Source organism: Garra rufa, chromosome 5 (genome assembly GCF_049309525.1).
Source record: "Garra rufa chromosome 5, GarRuf1.0, whole genome shotgun sequence".
NCBI classification, from domain to species: domain Eukaryota; kingdom Metazoa; phylum Chordata; class Actinopteri; order Cypriniformes; family Cyprinidae; genus Garra; species Garra rufa.
Window position 1 is genome coordinate 40,512,215 of NC_133365.1, and position 16,609 is coordinate 40,528,823.

General features: G+C 34.5%; 2 protein-coding genes across 2 annotated transcripts; one reads left to right on the forward strand and one right to left on the reverse strand.

Moving 5' to 3' along the window:
• The first annotated feature begins 125 nt into the window (after positions 1 to 125).
• Positions 126 to 5,533, forward strand: drc10 (dynein regulatory complex subunit 10). The gene is made up of 5 exons (XM_073841249.1): positions 126 to 330; positions 2,125 to 2,781; positions 2,901 to 3,134; positions 3,223 to 3,294; positions 4,527 to 5,533. The coding sequence occupies exons 2-5, from the start codon at positions 2,137 to 2,139 to the stop codon at positions 4,806 to 4,808; spliced, it is 1,233 nt and encodes a 410-aa protein (XP_073697350.1). The 5' UTR covers positions 126 to 330; positions 2,125 to 2,136; the 3' UTR covers positions 4,809 to 5,533.
• A 48-nt stretch (positions 5,534 to 5,581) lies between these two features.
• Positions 5,582 to 10,303, reverse strand: cfap73 (cilia and flagella associated protein 73). Its single transcript, XM_073840081.1, has 7 exons — positions 10,248 to 10,303; positions 9,920 to 10,031; positions 9,704 to 9,808; positions 8,300 to 8,503; positions 6,780 to 7,001; positions 6,530 to 6,682; positions 5,582 to 5,684 (listed from the first exon to the last, which is right to left on the reverse strand). The coding sequence occupies exons 1-7, from the start codon at positions 10,301 to 10,303 to the stop codon at positions 5,583 to 5,585; spliced, it is 954 nt and encodes a 317-aa protein (XP_073696182.1). The 3' UTR covers position 5,582.
• Positions 10,304 to 16,609: the final 6,306 nt, after the last annotated feature.

The window sequence follows — 16,609 nt, forward strand, 5'->3', positions numbered from 1 at the left end:
ACGTCGTTTTACGACAGTGTCGTTTTTGGCAGCAGAGATAAAACAGCTGAAGTGTCACAATAAAAGCCGTGGTGTGTAAACGTGTCTAATGCGAAACAGATTCATACATTCATTGATACTATGAGGTTTATGAAATACATACAGGGAACTGTATTTATATACATGTATAAGTAAATCGCGATTGGGATTTCTTATACTTGTTTGTTGCTAAAATGGGAAGTCACTGGGATCAGAATGTCATGCCAACAGTTGTCACAGCAACTGGTATACATAACGTCAGAGTTTGTGGTTGACACAGTGCATACAGATTTCTACAAACAAGAATAGACGGTAATGTACAACATGTCCAAGAAGAGCAAAGCTGTGATTATTGTCTATTACTGTTGAGTTTTGTCTTTAGACATTTAGTGTTTCTTTGTCAGAAATGCATAGGAATAGAAATAGGAATGGGCTATATGATAAAATCGAGAAATGCTTTAAAAAATCTAGTTTAAAACACGTGCATAACCTTTGTAGTCACATTGGTGTCATACATGTGTGAAAAAATGCTACAATTCTCTACATAGACAGAACTGTTCAAATTATTTTTTGTATGAACTGCAACATGTGACTTATCTCAAGGACTCGATCCCATCCTTAGTGCTGTCAAACGATTAATCGCGATTAATCTCATCTAAAATAAAAGTTTTTGTTTGCATATTTTATGTGTGTGCACTGTGTATATTATGTATATTAATACACACACATGCATGTAACTTATATATTTAAGAAACATATTTATATATATATATATATATATATATATTCTGCTGCTCAAAGTTTGGGATCAGTAAGACTTGTAATGTTTTTTAAAGAAGTCTCTAATGCTCATCAAGGCTGCATTTATTTGATACAAAAATACAGACAAAAACAGTAATATTGCAAAATGTTATTACAATACAAAATAATGGTTTTTATTTTAATATACTTATTATATAAAAATAGCATTTATTCCTGTGATGCAAAACTGAATTTTCATCAGCTTTTACTCCAGTCTTAAGTGTCACATGATCCTTCAGAAATCATTCTAATATGCTGATTTATTATTAGAATTATCACTGTTGGAAACAGTTGTGCTGCCATTTTTTTTTCTTGAACCTGTGACTTTTTTTTAGGATTCTTTGATGAATAACAAGTTATTAAGAACAGCATTTATTCGAAATATAAATCTTTTCTAACAATGTGAATCTATGCTATCAATTTTGAATAATTTAACACATCCTTGAAAGTATTAAAAGTATTAATTTCTTACAAAAAAAAGAATAAAAATGTACTGACCCCAAACAGCAGTGTATATTGTTAGAAAACATTTCTATTTTAAATAAATGCTGTTCTTTTTAACCTTTTATTGATCAAAGAATCATAAAAATAGTATCACAGGTTCCAAAAAAATATTAAGCAGCACAACGGTTTTCAACATTGATAAATCAGCATATTAGAATGATTTCTGAAGGATCATGTGACAGGGCTGCAAAGATGCTGGAAATTTAGCAATCTATCACAGGAATAAATTGCATTTTAAATAATATTCACATAGAAAACTATTTTAAATTAAAATATAAGTTTACAATATTACTGTTACAGTTGTTGGGGATGAGGAGCCAGAGAGAAGCACAAGGAGCAGGAGTATAATAATAAACAAAGTACTTTAATAAATCAAACAGCAAAACAACCACATAGCAACATTAAGACAGGACAATGAAACTAAGGCACAAACGACTTAAAAAGGGTGAGACAAATTACAAGAACAGGTGTACACAATCATGTAAATTAACAAACGAGCAGAGGAAGACCAAACATGGGCAAAGGTAGAAACCAATACATAACAGTCCAAAGAGAAGAAACAATAGCAGACATGTAACATTTTTTTCTGTATTTCTGATCAAATAAATGCAGCATATATATATGCACACAGTATAAACACAAATATTATGTAAACAAAACTTTTATTTTGGATGTGATTAATCATGACTAATCGTTTGACAGCACTAATTTAAATACGTCTTTCAAAGCCATTTTCATGCCCTTTAAAATATTTAAAAATGATCTGATGTCTGAATAGTTTTCTCTCTCTCTTAATCAAAGAAACCTCTAACGATGGGCTCAAAATCAGATGCTCTCCCTCCTGAAGACAGACTATCAGATGCAGGCACCTTTCCAGACAAAATGACAGCAGACTACTTAAAAACCATCAACCCCTCCAGGAAGACACTATCATCTCTGGAAGCAAAGCTCATATTTGGAGTACTAGATGAGTGCATTTATCAGATTGAGATAGTCTCTCTTCTACACACTTTGCTGAACTGTCTAGAAGCACTTGCCCCAAGTCTTGAAGAGGAGGTGCTCAAGGCCCTGAAAGAGCACCAGAGGCTTGGGGAAAAGTACCAAGCTTTGGTTTTTGATGGGAGTTTTGATCAAAGTGAACAATTAGCCAAATCAACAAAAGCAGTTCAGGACTCCTTTCATAACATCATGCGGCTGCTTAGGGCAACTCCAACCACAAGGAAGGTGCTAGAAAGCATAGAACCAAACACACGGGGAGAGACAGAGTTTCAGAAACTGAAAGATGGCCTATGTGAGTTGAGAGAGATTGTTTTGGAGAGGCTTCTCACAACATCTGCAGAGGAGAGAGAATCCAAAGAGATAATGCTGGAAGTCAGTCTACATCTCTCTGCTAACCAGGAGCTAATAGACTCACTGGAAAAAGAGGTTGACATGGCAATAAAAGACAAGGATGCAGAGGTCAGAAACATGATAAGAACAAAAAAAGTTATATTAGTTGGATGACACATGATTGAGTTCTCAAACTACTTGGTCTCATTATCTCTATTTTTTCCCGTTTGCTTTCAATCTCTATTCAGACCTCCATGTTGACTAATATAGTGAACCAGCTGAGGAGCTCAGTGCATCACAAGGAAAAAGGTTTGGAGGACTTCATTGTCCGAACTCAACAGGACGCTGAGAAACAGAGCCAGTCAGACACGAAAACTTCAGAGGGGAAGAGAGCTCGTTTGCAACAGGAGGCCAGTCAACTGAGAGATCAGCACAATAATGTGACTGAAGCAGACAGAGAGAGAGAACTGGCACTACGAAAGGTGTATTTTTGCACATTCAAGTGTCATTCAGTTACACAGCGAGAATGAGAATACTTTTGTTGTTAATGTTGCTGGTTTTAATTTGCAGAAAAACTACAAGGAGGAAACAGAAATTGAGACCTTGATCCAGAAATATGACAATGAAATGGGAGAGAAACAGGTAGACGTTAATCTAAATACCATTTACTGATGTTGATGCAGTTTAATTTTCAGATGTATTTGCGGATACAGTTCAAACATTTGGGATCAGTACAATTTTTTAAAAATAATTTGTCTCAGAATACTGAGCCCTTGGGATGTAACAATATCAAAATCTCACAATACAATCTCGATATTTAGTCCACAATACGATATTTATGCAATGTTTTGAAAAAAAAAAGTAAAAAAAAGTCTGAATTGACTAAACCTAAACTTTAAAAGGGGACTCAACTCTCTTTTTATTTGTGGTATACTGTCTCAGTCAAAATTACATTCACACTGGTGTTTTAGGAAGCCAAACTTATTAGAATATAGTAATAACAACAATTTTATATTTAGGGAATACATATAAATTTATTTATATGTAGGGAAATTACAATACTTCTTTCCTAATTTCTATACTTGAAAGAGATATTTTGAATTTGGACTGCAGTTACGTTACCAATTTAAACCGCTAACTGTCACCAATTGATACTGCACTTTTAAGTTTTTATTTTGACGAAAACGGCAGTAGAGCTTTTATTTTGATGGAAATCTCCAGCTTCAGGCTTACAAAAATGCTTCTCACTACAAATCTAGTGAAATGCTGTAATCATCTGCCACAAAATTAAAGCATAACTGGTGGCCATTGCATTCCCAAATGCACACTAAACTTACAGCACATGCAATAAACAAGTTCACTGCATTTACTGTGAACTGAGCTGTTCTGAGGCACGAAAAATGCCGGATCACGAGCTGATCACCTGAACGAAGTACACGCTTCGCTTTGAAACATGCAGCGGAAACAGACTTGATGAATAGGTTTTAGTTCGTTTGACAGACACTGTGCCAAAGCAAATGAACCCAAAACACAACTTTAAAGACCTTTTAACTAAACTATAAACTATACTTTTTGCCCTGAGAACCTATCATTTCACATTGACATGTGACCACGATGCTTAGGATGCTATCGCGATACCATAATATTGATAATACTGTTACATCCCTACTCAGCACTCAACTGATTATCCAGGAATCCTGAAAAAAGTATCGATTCCACAAAAAAAGCCATTTATTTGTTAAAAAAAAAAGTATTTTAAAAAATGCAGCCTTGGTAAGTGTAAGACTTTCTTAAACATTTAAAAACCTCACAAATCCCAGGCTTTTAAACAGTAGTGTTTGATTTTTATTTTGTATGTGTATATGTGTGTCTAGACAGAGTTGGAGGAAATGACACGCATGCATGAAGTAGAAATGGCAGAGCTGAGACAACTGGAGGAACATTCTGCAGTTCTGGACCTGGAATACTCCCAGATAATGGAGGAGCGACAGGAGGCTCAGGAGCTGAGGGAACAACAGGAAAGAGAAAGAGATATACAGAGCCAAGCTGCCACTATGGTTCAGGCCTACTGGAGAGGCTTTTGTGTTCGCAAGGCCATGAAGACCAACGCAAAGCCCAAGAAAGGAAAGAAAGGAAAGGGGAAAAAAGGGAAATGAAAGAAGACATTAAAGCACAGCGCAAGATTATCAAGATTATGGTGTTATTAGATCAATAAAATGAAAAAAGCCCACTGTGACTGTGTGACTCGTGAAGCATTCAAGTGTTCACATGCCTTTTTTGTTAAGTTAATAATACACCATTTTGGATGAGATATTTGCCCTAATTTGTCAGCCTAAGCAAGTCAATGCTAGCTGACAATAGTCAAAACAAGCAGACTTTGGGCAGTCAGAGTTGACAGATTTCACAAAACTGTACAAAAAAATACAGCATATGCTGGATAGGTATGTTTTGAAGCATGGCAGCTGGTTTAAACTGGTCCTTAGTTGGTCATGAGCTGGTTTAAGATGGTTATAAAATGGTCCTGAGCAGGAGCTAACCAGCTTAAGACCAGCAGATGACCAGCTTAAACCAGCTCATGATCAGCAAACACCACTTAAGGACCAGCTTAAAACATACCTAACCCGCATATGCTGGGTTTTTTCAACAGGATAGGAAGGAAGAAATGAAGGCACGTCTGAATCCAGTGATTATGTTTTGATATTTCACATATCTAAATCCAATAATAATACTTCACTGATTAATTAAAGGGGAAACCCTTTTAATTAAACATCCTTTTATTATTCTCTATATCCCTGGACAACATTCCTGGTGTCCCTCTCACCCCAGTGCACAATCCTCTACAATCCTGAATGGTGGCCAGATGATTTTTATTTCACTCTTTTCACTTATCTGTCCGTTTTCAGTGGATGTACTGTACATCCTCAGAGGTCTCAATCTCCACTGTCATTCTCTTCAGTTCGATTCGGCTTTGTCATAATGTTGAACTTCAGTTCATCATCTATAGCTCTCATAAGCTGAAAATACTTTTGAATCTGGAGGGAAAATTCCAAGAACAATTAGTTATTCACCAAAGCAGTTGTTACATTTTATCACACATTGCTGTGTGATGACCATATGGAACATTACTGTACCTCATTTTTATTTTAAAAATCACATTTACAACAAATAGCTCCCTGACCTCATGATGAAACGTTCCTGTGGGAACCTTTTCGCAAGATGCGAAATACGTACCAATAAGTACATATCACTGCAGTTGCCAACAGAAATGAACACTATAGTCAATAAAACAACGAGCACTTGTAATAGTTTTCATACACAGTCGTGATTACAGCTCCATATCGCTTTCCAGACTTAACAAGCTTGCTCGGTTGCTCAGCTGGCATGGAATTAGACTTGGACTGTGGAATCCTTGGGTACAAATCCTGGAAAAACATGACTTACAATGAAAAATATGAGAGATCGAAAAAAGATAAAACGGCATGCTTGTGATTGCGTTTTTACATCACATTTGTTTATACTATCAGGTAGGTTTAGGTGTAGTGCAAATGGTATGTTGTTTTAAAACGTCATGTAGTTACTCAACGCATATAGTGCCACTCAACGGACGTTTTAAGTCAGAACTGCAGTGACACAAACAAAACCAACATCACATAAAACTTACTATATGTACTTTCATCTGTTCCGGGAAAACAAACAAACACTCTTTTAGCGCCACTCAGTAGACATTTCACATCGAATATGTCACAAAACATACATGGCGGTACATATTTTGTATCTTGCGAAAAAGTTCCCATGCACAGGTATATTTTCGTCATGAGATCAGATTGACAAATAATGGTTCATTCAAGGTTACCAGAAATATTTTTGCATTATTCACCATTTCCAGCTGCTTAAAGGTGTCCTCAGTGTCCACAGAGACTCTCTTGTAATGTTTGATCATCTGATAGATGTTACGGATAGTGGCCTTTAGCTGAGCAAACAGGAGCGTCTCTTTTGCTGCAGTGGTATGGAAGTGCTTCAGCTTTAATTCCTGTAGAACATATAAACAGTTTGAAATTTTGGAAGACAGAACTGAACAGAACACATCGGCCTGTAAATTGTGCTTGTGTGTGTGTGTGTGTGTTTACCCATTTGTATGCTTCTAAGCGTACGCTGTCTAGCTCCGTCTGTTGCTGGTGCAGTTGGTTGTTACAGTGCAGGAGAACAGTTCGCTGTTTGTTTATGTACTGTATCAGTTCCAGTTTTGTGCTTTCTCTCTCTTTCTCTAACCTAGTTTGGTTTTCTAGAAGTTCCTTGTGGATGGTCCGGAGTGCGTGAAGGCGGTCAATGACTTGACCAATGTTCTCAAACTCAAATGTCATTAAAAAGGGGGAAAAGAGAAAAGAAAAAATGTCATATTATTATACAAAATTTAGGTAGAACCTGTATAAAGTACACTTTTGAGAAATTCATCCGTTTTGTGTTACCCTATTTTTCTCATCATTTAGAAAACAGAAAAAAAAAACACACAGAATATGACTGATCCAAAATTTTCATTTGCAGTTACACTACCAGTCAAATGTTTTTGGACAATAAGATTATTAATGTTTTTTTTTTAAGTCTCTTCTGCTCACCTGATCATTTATTTGATACAAAATATATTTACTATTTAAAATAACTGTTTTCTATTTTAATATATTTTAAAATGTAATTTATTCCTGTGATCAAAGGCATATTTTCAGCATCATTACTCCAGTCTTCACTGTCACATGATCCTTCAGAAATCATGCCAATATGCGGCATTTATTTAAAATATAAAGCTTTTGTGACAGGAGAAATTATAGAAATTAATACTTTAATTTAGCAAGGATGCTTTAAATTGATCAAAAGTGATGATAAAGAGATTTATAATTTAACAAAAGATTTCTATTTCAGATAAATACTGTTCTTCTGAACTTTCTATTCAACAAAGAAACCTGAAAAAAACTTTTTTTGAGCAGCAAATAAGAATATTAAAATGATTTCTGAAGGATCATGTGACTAGAGTAATGGTGCTAAAAATTCAGCGTTGAAATCACAGGAATATATTCTACTAGAGAACAGTTATTTTAAATAGTAAAAATATTTTTACTGTACTTTGGATTAAATAAACGCAGGCTTGGTGAGCAGAAGAGACTTATTTAAAAAACATTAACAATCTTATTGTCCAAAACCTTTGACTGGTGTACACTTAATGAAGAATAGAAAATCAGATTCTTTAAGTTAAGTACGTCGGTTAATTTGGCACCCCTACATTTTAATGCCCCTCGGGCAGCTACTTCAAGTCATACAAGTACAGCATGAATGTGGAAAGATTGTAATATACACAATTTTTTTGACCAATTTGACCACAATGTTATCAAAAATTATGCTACTTCAGCTCAAAAAAAAAAAAATTAACTGTCTCTGTGTACAGCTTTTCAGATCCTCTCATTCATATCTGTATGAGCAGACCATGTTTGCCCTTTCCAGTCTCTAGTTCAAATAACTCTCAAAGTATGAAAAGTCTCACTCTTCAGCCAAATGTGAGTCCAGGGAAACAGCTTGACAGTTTCTCCGAGTTGTTTTAGTAGGCTACCTGTTCCCTTTCCAGACACAACAACAGTAGACTACCAACTACTAGTGCAACTACCTTTCCAGACATTTTTGTGGCTCTCTCCAGGAACTCTTGGTAGCATATGGCTTTTCTGACACGATCCTCCAGTAGCTCTTTTCGTGCCAGCAGGGTGTCGTTCTCTGCCTTTAGCTTCTGAATCTCCAGTTCTTTCACTCTGATTTGAGCTCTCTCTGCTTCAGCTTTCTTTATGGCACGCAACCGTCTGGCATCATTTTCCTTAAGGGAGAAAAAAAGGTTTTAGGGTCATTCCTGGGATTCTGTGCTTTTTGTGTCCCCAGTAAAGATCATGATATTATTGCCTTAAAATTTTCAACAACATCAATTTCAAAGTTAAGTCTTTGACATAAATAACACCTTTTGAGCATATTTAAGTTTTTTGTCTGTTTGTTTGTTTTTACTTATTTAATCTTTCCAATTTGATGTGGTCACTTCAACATGTCCACCCTGTAACAGGGAATGAGTCATTCCTAGTATTCGGTGCCTTTTGGACATCATAACACTTAAAAAATTAAACACATTTTTTCAAATCAATTCTTGTGTAATTATTAAAAAGATGATTTTGGTCAACCTTAGGTATATAGATTTAAGGATCCATTTACTAAATGTGTCCACCCTGTTAGGTTTTCTGACTTAACAGGGTAGACATTTTGCCCTAAAATCAGCCATTACACTACGCCTATGCAAAATAAATGCTAACACAGAAGGTCTGTCAAAAAAAGAATTGAATGTTTTTCTTATTGTTGTTAAAATGGTACTTTTACAAATAAGAATTTCTATTTACTTTTTTTCATATTTCCCTTAACACCGTGGACATGTTGATGTTGACCACATCAAATTGTAAAGATAAAAAAGTAAAAATAGACAATTAACAAAACAGAGACTCTTACTTACCTTCCCAAGTTGTTTCCCCTCAAATGAAATTATGTCTGACTGCCATTTGATATGTAATTTCCTTTTTCTAACTTTCATTTAAAGGGCCAGTAGTTGAATATAACAGGATAGACAATATTTTGAGGGACTAGCTATAAAACCTTTATTATTATTATTATTAAAATAAAAAAATGAATTTAATACTTGAAAAATGTATATACATTGGAAACAACTATTACTGATATACCAAACAACGTGAAAAAATAACTTTAAAAAATCACTTACATTAAGTGTACTTATCATTAGACACAGGCCTGGGGATATAGATAGGTTGGAAATGCAGTAAAATGTTTAGAATTATTACAAAAAAAAATTAAATATGCTTAAAGTTCAAAAGGTATTATTTATGTCAGTCAAAGACAACTTGTTGAAAGTTTTTAAGGCAATAATATCTTTACTGGGGACACAAAAGGCCCGAATTCCAGGAATGACCTCTTACACATTATCCATTCATATCTATGTAGTTGTTTCAGAATTCAGCATTACTTGCAAAAACTTGTTATATTTCACTATGGATTTCCTAAGTTTCTCCTCTTCTTTCTTCATGTTTTCGTCTCTTTCTCTTAAATTCTCCCGCTTCATCTGCATCTCCTGACAACAACATACACAAGACAAATCGAGAAAATCTCATTTAACTGGAACAGCTAAAAAGTACATTTTAAATATGTGAATAAATATAAAAAACGTATTTTTTTTCACCACCTCTTTCTGAGCTTCCAGTGCCGTGGTCACGCTCGCGCACTCCTCGCGCGCCTCAACAAGCCTCATTACGTTTGTACTCAAATCTGCCAAATCCTTCTGCTCGGCATTATTTCTGAAATTTTGAACAATTTCAGAATGGATGCAATTTACTCTGAACCATCTGTGTGCCCAAACAGTCCTTATACAACAGTTATTTGCACTTCAGTGACTTCTCTGAATCTCTTTAACTAAATCTCAGTGACCATAATGACGGCACATTAATGGCTTTAGAAAAAAACACTTGTTGAAATGAATTGTAAGTGTAATAAATGATATAAACAAAACTTACAATTTGAGTCGTTCTTCGAAAACCGACCGAAAGTAAGCCCCCAAATTCAAACTCATCTTGCACTGTCGACAAACTTTCTGAGCTTGTGTCGTTTCCACAGCAACAAAAAGGGAAAGAGCTTTCCTCTGTTGCCCTCCAGTGGCAGATTCAATTCTAATTCTTTTATTTCTATTACTAAATACTGTTTTTTGGTGTTACCGAATTAAATATTTTAACTATTAATATTAGATTATGCCGTTTTAAAAATTACCTTTCAGTATATTTTGGTGTTGATGAATATCATGTTGCTGAGCAAATAGCCTATTATTGTCATTATTATTATTATAATTATTATTATTATTATTATTATAAATCCATTAGAACGATTTTGGTGTATGAATCAGTACATAATCATATTCAATTCCTACGCACTGAAGCGCTATCAAATGCACTATAAACATTTATGAGGCATTTCTACAGAGAAGCCTGTTAAATGTCTTCTTCGCTTCAGGTCGTGCCGAAATGCACTTGTTGTCAACATCATTAGAATTTAATATGTATTTTTTGCTATTTAATGAATAATTCCACTGGAATAACAATGTGAGAACACGAAAAGATACTTTTTAACGATGCTTAATGGACTTGATAAGATACATTCAAGTACGTTAAGTGTTTTTATGTGTTTTTTTGTTCCTTTTGTTTTCGTGCGTCCAGAGACCTTCATTTATCTTTCATAAACATGATCCAGTCTCCTGTCACCTTCTCACCTAATGCATTAAGGCCATAAAGGCTTCTGTTGTCTTGGTGTGGAATTAGAGGAAATTATTTTCAACACCCATGTAAATGTCTAAAGATAAAACGGAAAGAATCTTACTTTTTTTCTCTCACAATAGGAATTTATTTCATTTGGTTATTATTTTTGGATTCTGTCAGTCACACAGAGTCAAGTATTCTGTACAAAAAGATTAATCTTTTTTGATCTTAATATGTTATCCACCTTATTCTTCAAAGCGGAAGTAAGCTTATGGGTGAGACTTCCGATCCATTAGCTGCTATATGCATTGAGAAGAATAATAACAACGTGCAGTAAACGATAAAACTGTTTGCATTGCAAACTAGTGCGTTCATAATTAAGATAATACATTAAAATAATATGGACACCAATTTGCAATATCAAGCAGTAAAACGAACTGTTTTGTAAAGTTAAAAATAGCTATGAGACTGGAAGCCAAATTTACAAGACAAAGATCAATTTAGCAATAGATCTTGCTTAAAAGATTTGTGACTTTTCATTTAAGATTTACATTTTAATATATCCATGTACTAAATAATAGGTCTATTGAACAGTCATCCAGCAGAGATCTTTTACTAAAAGACCTGACAAAATCTGTCCAGGATCCTTATTTAGTCCTATATTCGACCCTTTCCCTGACCTCAAATCTCAGAAGTGCAAACCCACATTTCAGCAGCTGTTCAGTAAATATAAGTGGCATCAGGTCTCTGTGTGTCTCTCTATTGTGTTCACACATGATTGAACACTGAAGAAGCGCAGGCGAAATTTATTATTCAAGAGCATAACAGAGGTGAGTGAGTGAGCAGGAGAGCCACTCAATGTTCAGGATGATGTTTACCCCTTAGCGTTTGTGATAAGTGATAAGACACCACAGCTGTCCCGCTGGGCCGGGGTCAGGGAGCATTTGTTTGTTTGTTTGATAGTTGTAATGCACCGTTTAGTGATGCAAAAAGAGGGCTTGCTTATGGGGAGTAAACAATATTGAACATGAATGCTAAGGAGGGAGAGAGAGAGAGAAAGAGAGGGAGAGGGACCTTAGACAGAACAGTTACAGGTGATGCATGCAGAGCTTGAATAAAAGAGAACAGTTAAGCTACAAAATAAAATTCTGTAATGTTTTACTCACACTCATGTCGTTCCAAACCTGGATGTCTTAATTTCTTCTGCACAACACAAAAGGTTTATAAAGGTTTTATAAGATTTCATAAAAGTTAAGGGTGAGTAAATATACATAATTTGTAATAACATTTTTTTAATGTTTTTGAAAGAATGTACAAGTACAATAACTTAAGCTTACCAATTCTGCATTCGTGACCCTGGACCACAAAACCAGTCATAAGTAGTATGGGTATATATGTAGCAATAGCCAATAATACATTGTATGGGTCAAAATTATCGATTTTTCTTTTATGCCAAAAATCATTAAGATATTAACTATAGATCCTGTTCCATGAAGATTTTATAAATTTCCTACCGAAAATATATCAAAACATAATTTTTGATTAGTAATATACATTGCTAAGAACTTTATTTGGACAACTTTAAAGGCGATTTTCTCAATATTATAATTTTTTGAACCCTCAGATTCCAGATTTTCAAATAGTTGTATCTCAGCCAAACATTGTCCTATCCCAACAAACCATACATCAATGGAAAGCTTATTTATTGAAACGTATAATTGGTTTTGTGGTCGAGGGTCACATTTATTTTATTAAAAGCACAGTAAAACACTAATACTGCAAAATATTAAAAGCAGTTTTTCTGTATTTAAAAAAAAAAAACATTTTTATTCCTGTGATGGCAAAGCTGAATTTTGAGTAGTCATAACTTCAGTCTTCAGTGTTACATGATCATTCAGAAATCATTTTAATATGCTGATTTGCTAAAAAAAAAACAGTTTTTGCTGCCTAATATGTTTTGTGGAAACCCTGATACATAAGCAATTTTAGAAAAGAAATCTTTTATTCAGCAAGGAAAAATAAAACGAATCATAGGTGACAGTAAAGACATTTATAATAAAAATTATAAATTATAAAATATATATATTTATATATTTCTGTTAATCAAGGAAAAATGTATTATTATGTATTATGGTGTCCACAATAATAATAAGTAGCAAAAACTATGTTTTCAACATAGGTAATATTAAGAACTATTATTAATAACTGAGCACCAATGATAATTGATAGCCTAATAATTGAGCAGCAAATCAGCATATTAGAATGATTTCTGAAGGATCGTGTGACACTGAAGACTGAAATAATGGCTACTTTTTAAAATAAATTATAACAGTATTTTACAGTATCACTTTTTTACTGTATTTTCATTCAAATAATGCAGTCTTGGTGAGAATAAAATTAATCTTTCAACATGCAGAAGGCTTCAACATAGTTTAATTGAACATTCGTATCATTACGAAGGAAAAAACTAATGTTTTCAGATGTTTCTGATCTGATTATGAAACAGTCATTCAAAAACAATATGCTCTTTGAGGTCAAGCAGGAGGTCAAACATCTCATTTTGCTCGAATTGTATTCAAGCAGACATTCAAGATGTAGGAAGGCATTTTAAAAAAGGTTCAGATTAGTGAAACAAGTGTTTGTGAAAGGTCAAGCTGTGGACATTAGGTCTTACACACATACACACACACATGGCCGGCGGTGCCACTCGTGGTTAGTGATATCATTATGGCAGTTTTGCGTGGAGGGATTAGGACTCTCTCGCTAATGGAGAGTGACAGTGGCTCCTTGTTGCCGAAGCACACTGCCCCAGAACATTTGGAGGTGGGGTGCACTGAGGGGGGGCCATCAGGGGTGGCCCATTCACCCCCACATCGCCAGCGTGCCGTGCAGCATTAGTTTAGTCCTACTCTTTTCTTCACTTTTGTTTTCCTATAGGACATCTTTGTGATTATTGCATTATATCAAACACAGTAATGTAACAAAATTAACAAATGAAAAAAGCACTGGTTGGACAATTAAACTTGAACTTTAAAAGTAAATTACTCAATATAGTGCACAAGTAGTACAATAGTTGTATTTGACCAGGTAATGTGAGTACATACTGCTTTTGGATTTAGTTTTTGATTTAGAAAAAACACTAACGATGTAATGTTTTTGAGAAGTCTGCTGAGGTCTTTTCTGTCTGTGTTTGGCTGCAGGCTTTGACTTTGAGGATTATGAGGTCTCCATAGGGAACAGTCTTCTTAGGATGAACTGTTGGGGGAGGGGCTTCCATATGAGTGTTTTCTGGTCCACTAAGCAGCAGATACAAACACGCACACACATGTATGTGCTGACCCACTCTCAATCTCAATGGCTGCTGGTATTTGGTACTGATTATTGACATCTGCTGACTTTATACATTTCTGTTTAAATAAAGAACATAACAAAAAGGAGATTTTTACTTTTTTTTTTTTTTTTTTTGAGATTTCATATAATAAAATACTTTAATTTACACTTTAAAGGGATATTTCACCCAAAAATGAAAATTCTGTCATTATAAATTCTCACTCTCATGTCGTTCCAAACCTGTAAGACCTTTGTTCATCTTCAGATCACAAATTAAGATATTTTTGATGAAATCCGAAGGCTTTCTGACCCTGCATAGACAGCAACACAACTGACATGTTCAAGTCCAAGAAAAGTAGTAAAGACATCAATAAAATAGTCCATGTGACATCAGTGATTCAACCTATATGAAGCTACAAGAATACTTTTTGTGTGCAAAGAAAACAAAAAAACACTTCAACAATTTCTTGAACTACTGAACCATCGATGTCCTTACAACCTCTCTGGGCCTTGAATGCATTCTATGAAGGGACATAAAGCTCTTGGATTTCATCCAAAATATCTTTATTTGTGTTCTGAAGATAAACGAAGGTCTTACGGGTCTGGAACGATATGAGGGTGAGTAATTAAAGACAGTATTTTAATTTTTTGGTGAACTAACCCTTTTTAATAAATTATTATATAGCTAAAGGTTTGTAAAATTATTAAACATTTTATTATTAAACATTCTCATATGCTCACTAAAGCTGCATTTATTTGATCAAACTTACAATAAAACAGTAATATTGTGAAATAACAATTTCAAAAAACTGTTGTCTGTTTTAAAATATTTAAAAATATAATTAATTCCTCTGAAAGCAAAGCTGAATTTTCAGCAGTCATTATTCCATATATTTTTTTAAATGATCAATGTCTTTACTGACGTGTTTGAAAAATGTAATGCAATTATTGCTCGCTGAATGCATGTTAAAGGGATAGTTCAACCAAAAATGTTTATCTGCCCACAGGGCATCCAAGATGTAGGTGACTTCAGTAGAACACAAACATAGATTTTTAACTCAAACCGTTGCAGTCTGTCAGTCATATAATGGCAGTCAATGGGACCCACAGCTTTAAATGTCAAAAACACACACACAGACAAAACCAAAGTAACCCTGCGGATTGTGACGATACATTGAGGTCTTAACACACGAAACAATCAGTCTGTGCAAGAAACTGAACAGTATTTGTATCATTTTTACCTCTGATCTACCGCAATGTCCAACTGTCCTGAGCGTGTTCAGAACAGCCCGCGCGTGACGAAGAGCAAGCAACCATAACTTCATCGATCAGGCTTAAAAGTTGGGAGTTGGTCCCCAACACTCCTGGATGAGTTTGCGCAAGCAAACGCATCTTTTAGTTTTTAATCAGTTGCAACAATCAGAATAAGCACAAGTAATTACCATTTTGAATAGCCATTGTACCCACAATAGAAAAGTAGACACTGTGATTTCATTAAAGCAAGATTTACTATTTGTCTTCAGAATTGTGCAATAAATTAAACATTTTATCCCGAATTTTAGCTATCCACCTTATTCTTAAACACGAAAGTAAATATGTGTGAGACTTCCGGTCCATTAGTCATATAGCGAAATAACGAGAAGAATAACACCATGCAGTAAACCATAAAAATGTTTGAACTACAAACCAGTATGCTCATAATGAAGATAATACATTCAAATAATATGGTAAGACTCACCAATTTGCAGTAGCAAGCAGCAAAACGAGCTGTTTTGTACAGCTAAACATAGCTGGACATGGATGAGACCAGAAGCCAGACTGATGAAATTTACAAATTTACTCTTACGCCAAAAAAAATGTACTCTTATGGCAAAAATAAGATGGATATAATTTATTAAGGTGTAAATAAAACCAATTTATTATATGAAGTCTTAGAAAAAAAAAGACAGAAAAAAAAAAAAAAAGAGACGTGTCATAGCATCAAAAATATATATATTTTACAATAATTCTAAAAACACAAATGACACAAACTTCAGCCAGTACTGAAATCGAAATACAGGCACAGCTGGGAATCAAAAAACGGATAAAGTTTCTTTGGGTCTAAGCTTGAAATGACGAACAAAGAGAAACAATTATGAATACATAGATTAGTTGTGAGCTGCACTCCTAACTCTACATTAACATTAAGATTTTCGATCTCTTCCCACTCTGCAATAAATTCGGTTAAGTGGGTATCTTTCGCTTGCTCATTTTGCTTAAGTGGGCATCTTAAACGATGAACGGGTTAATAGCATTATGGT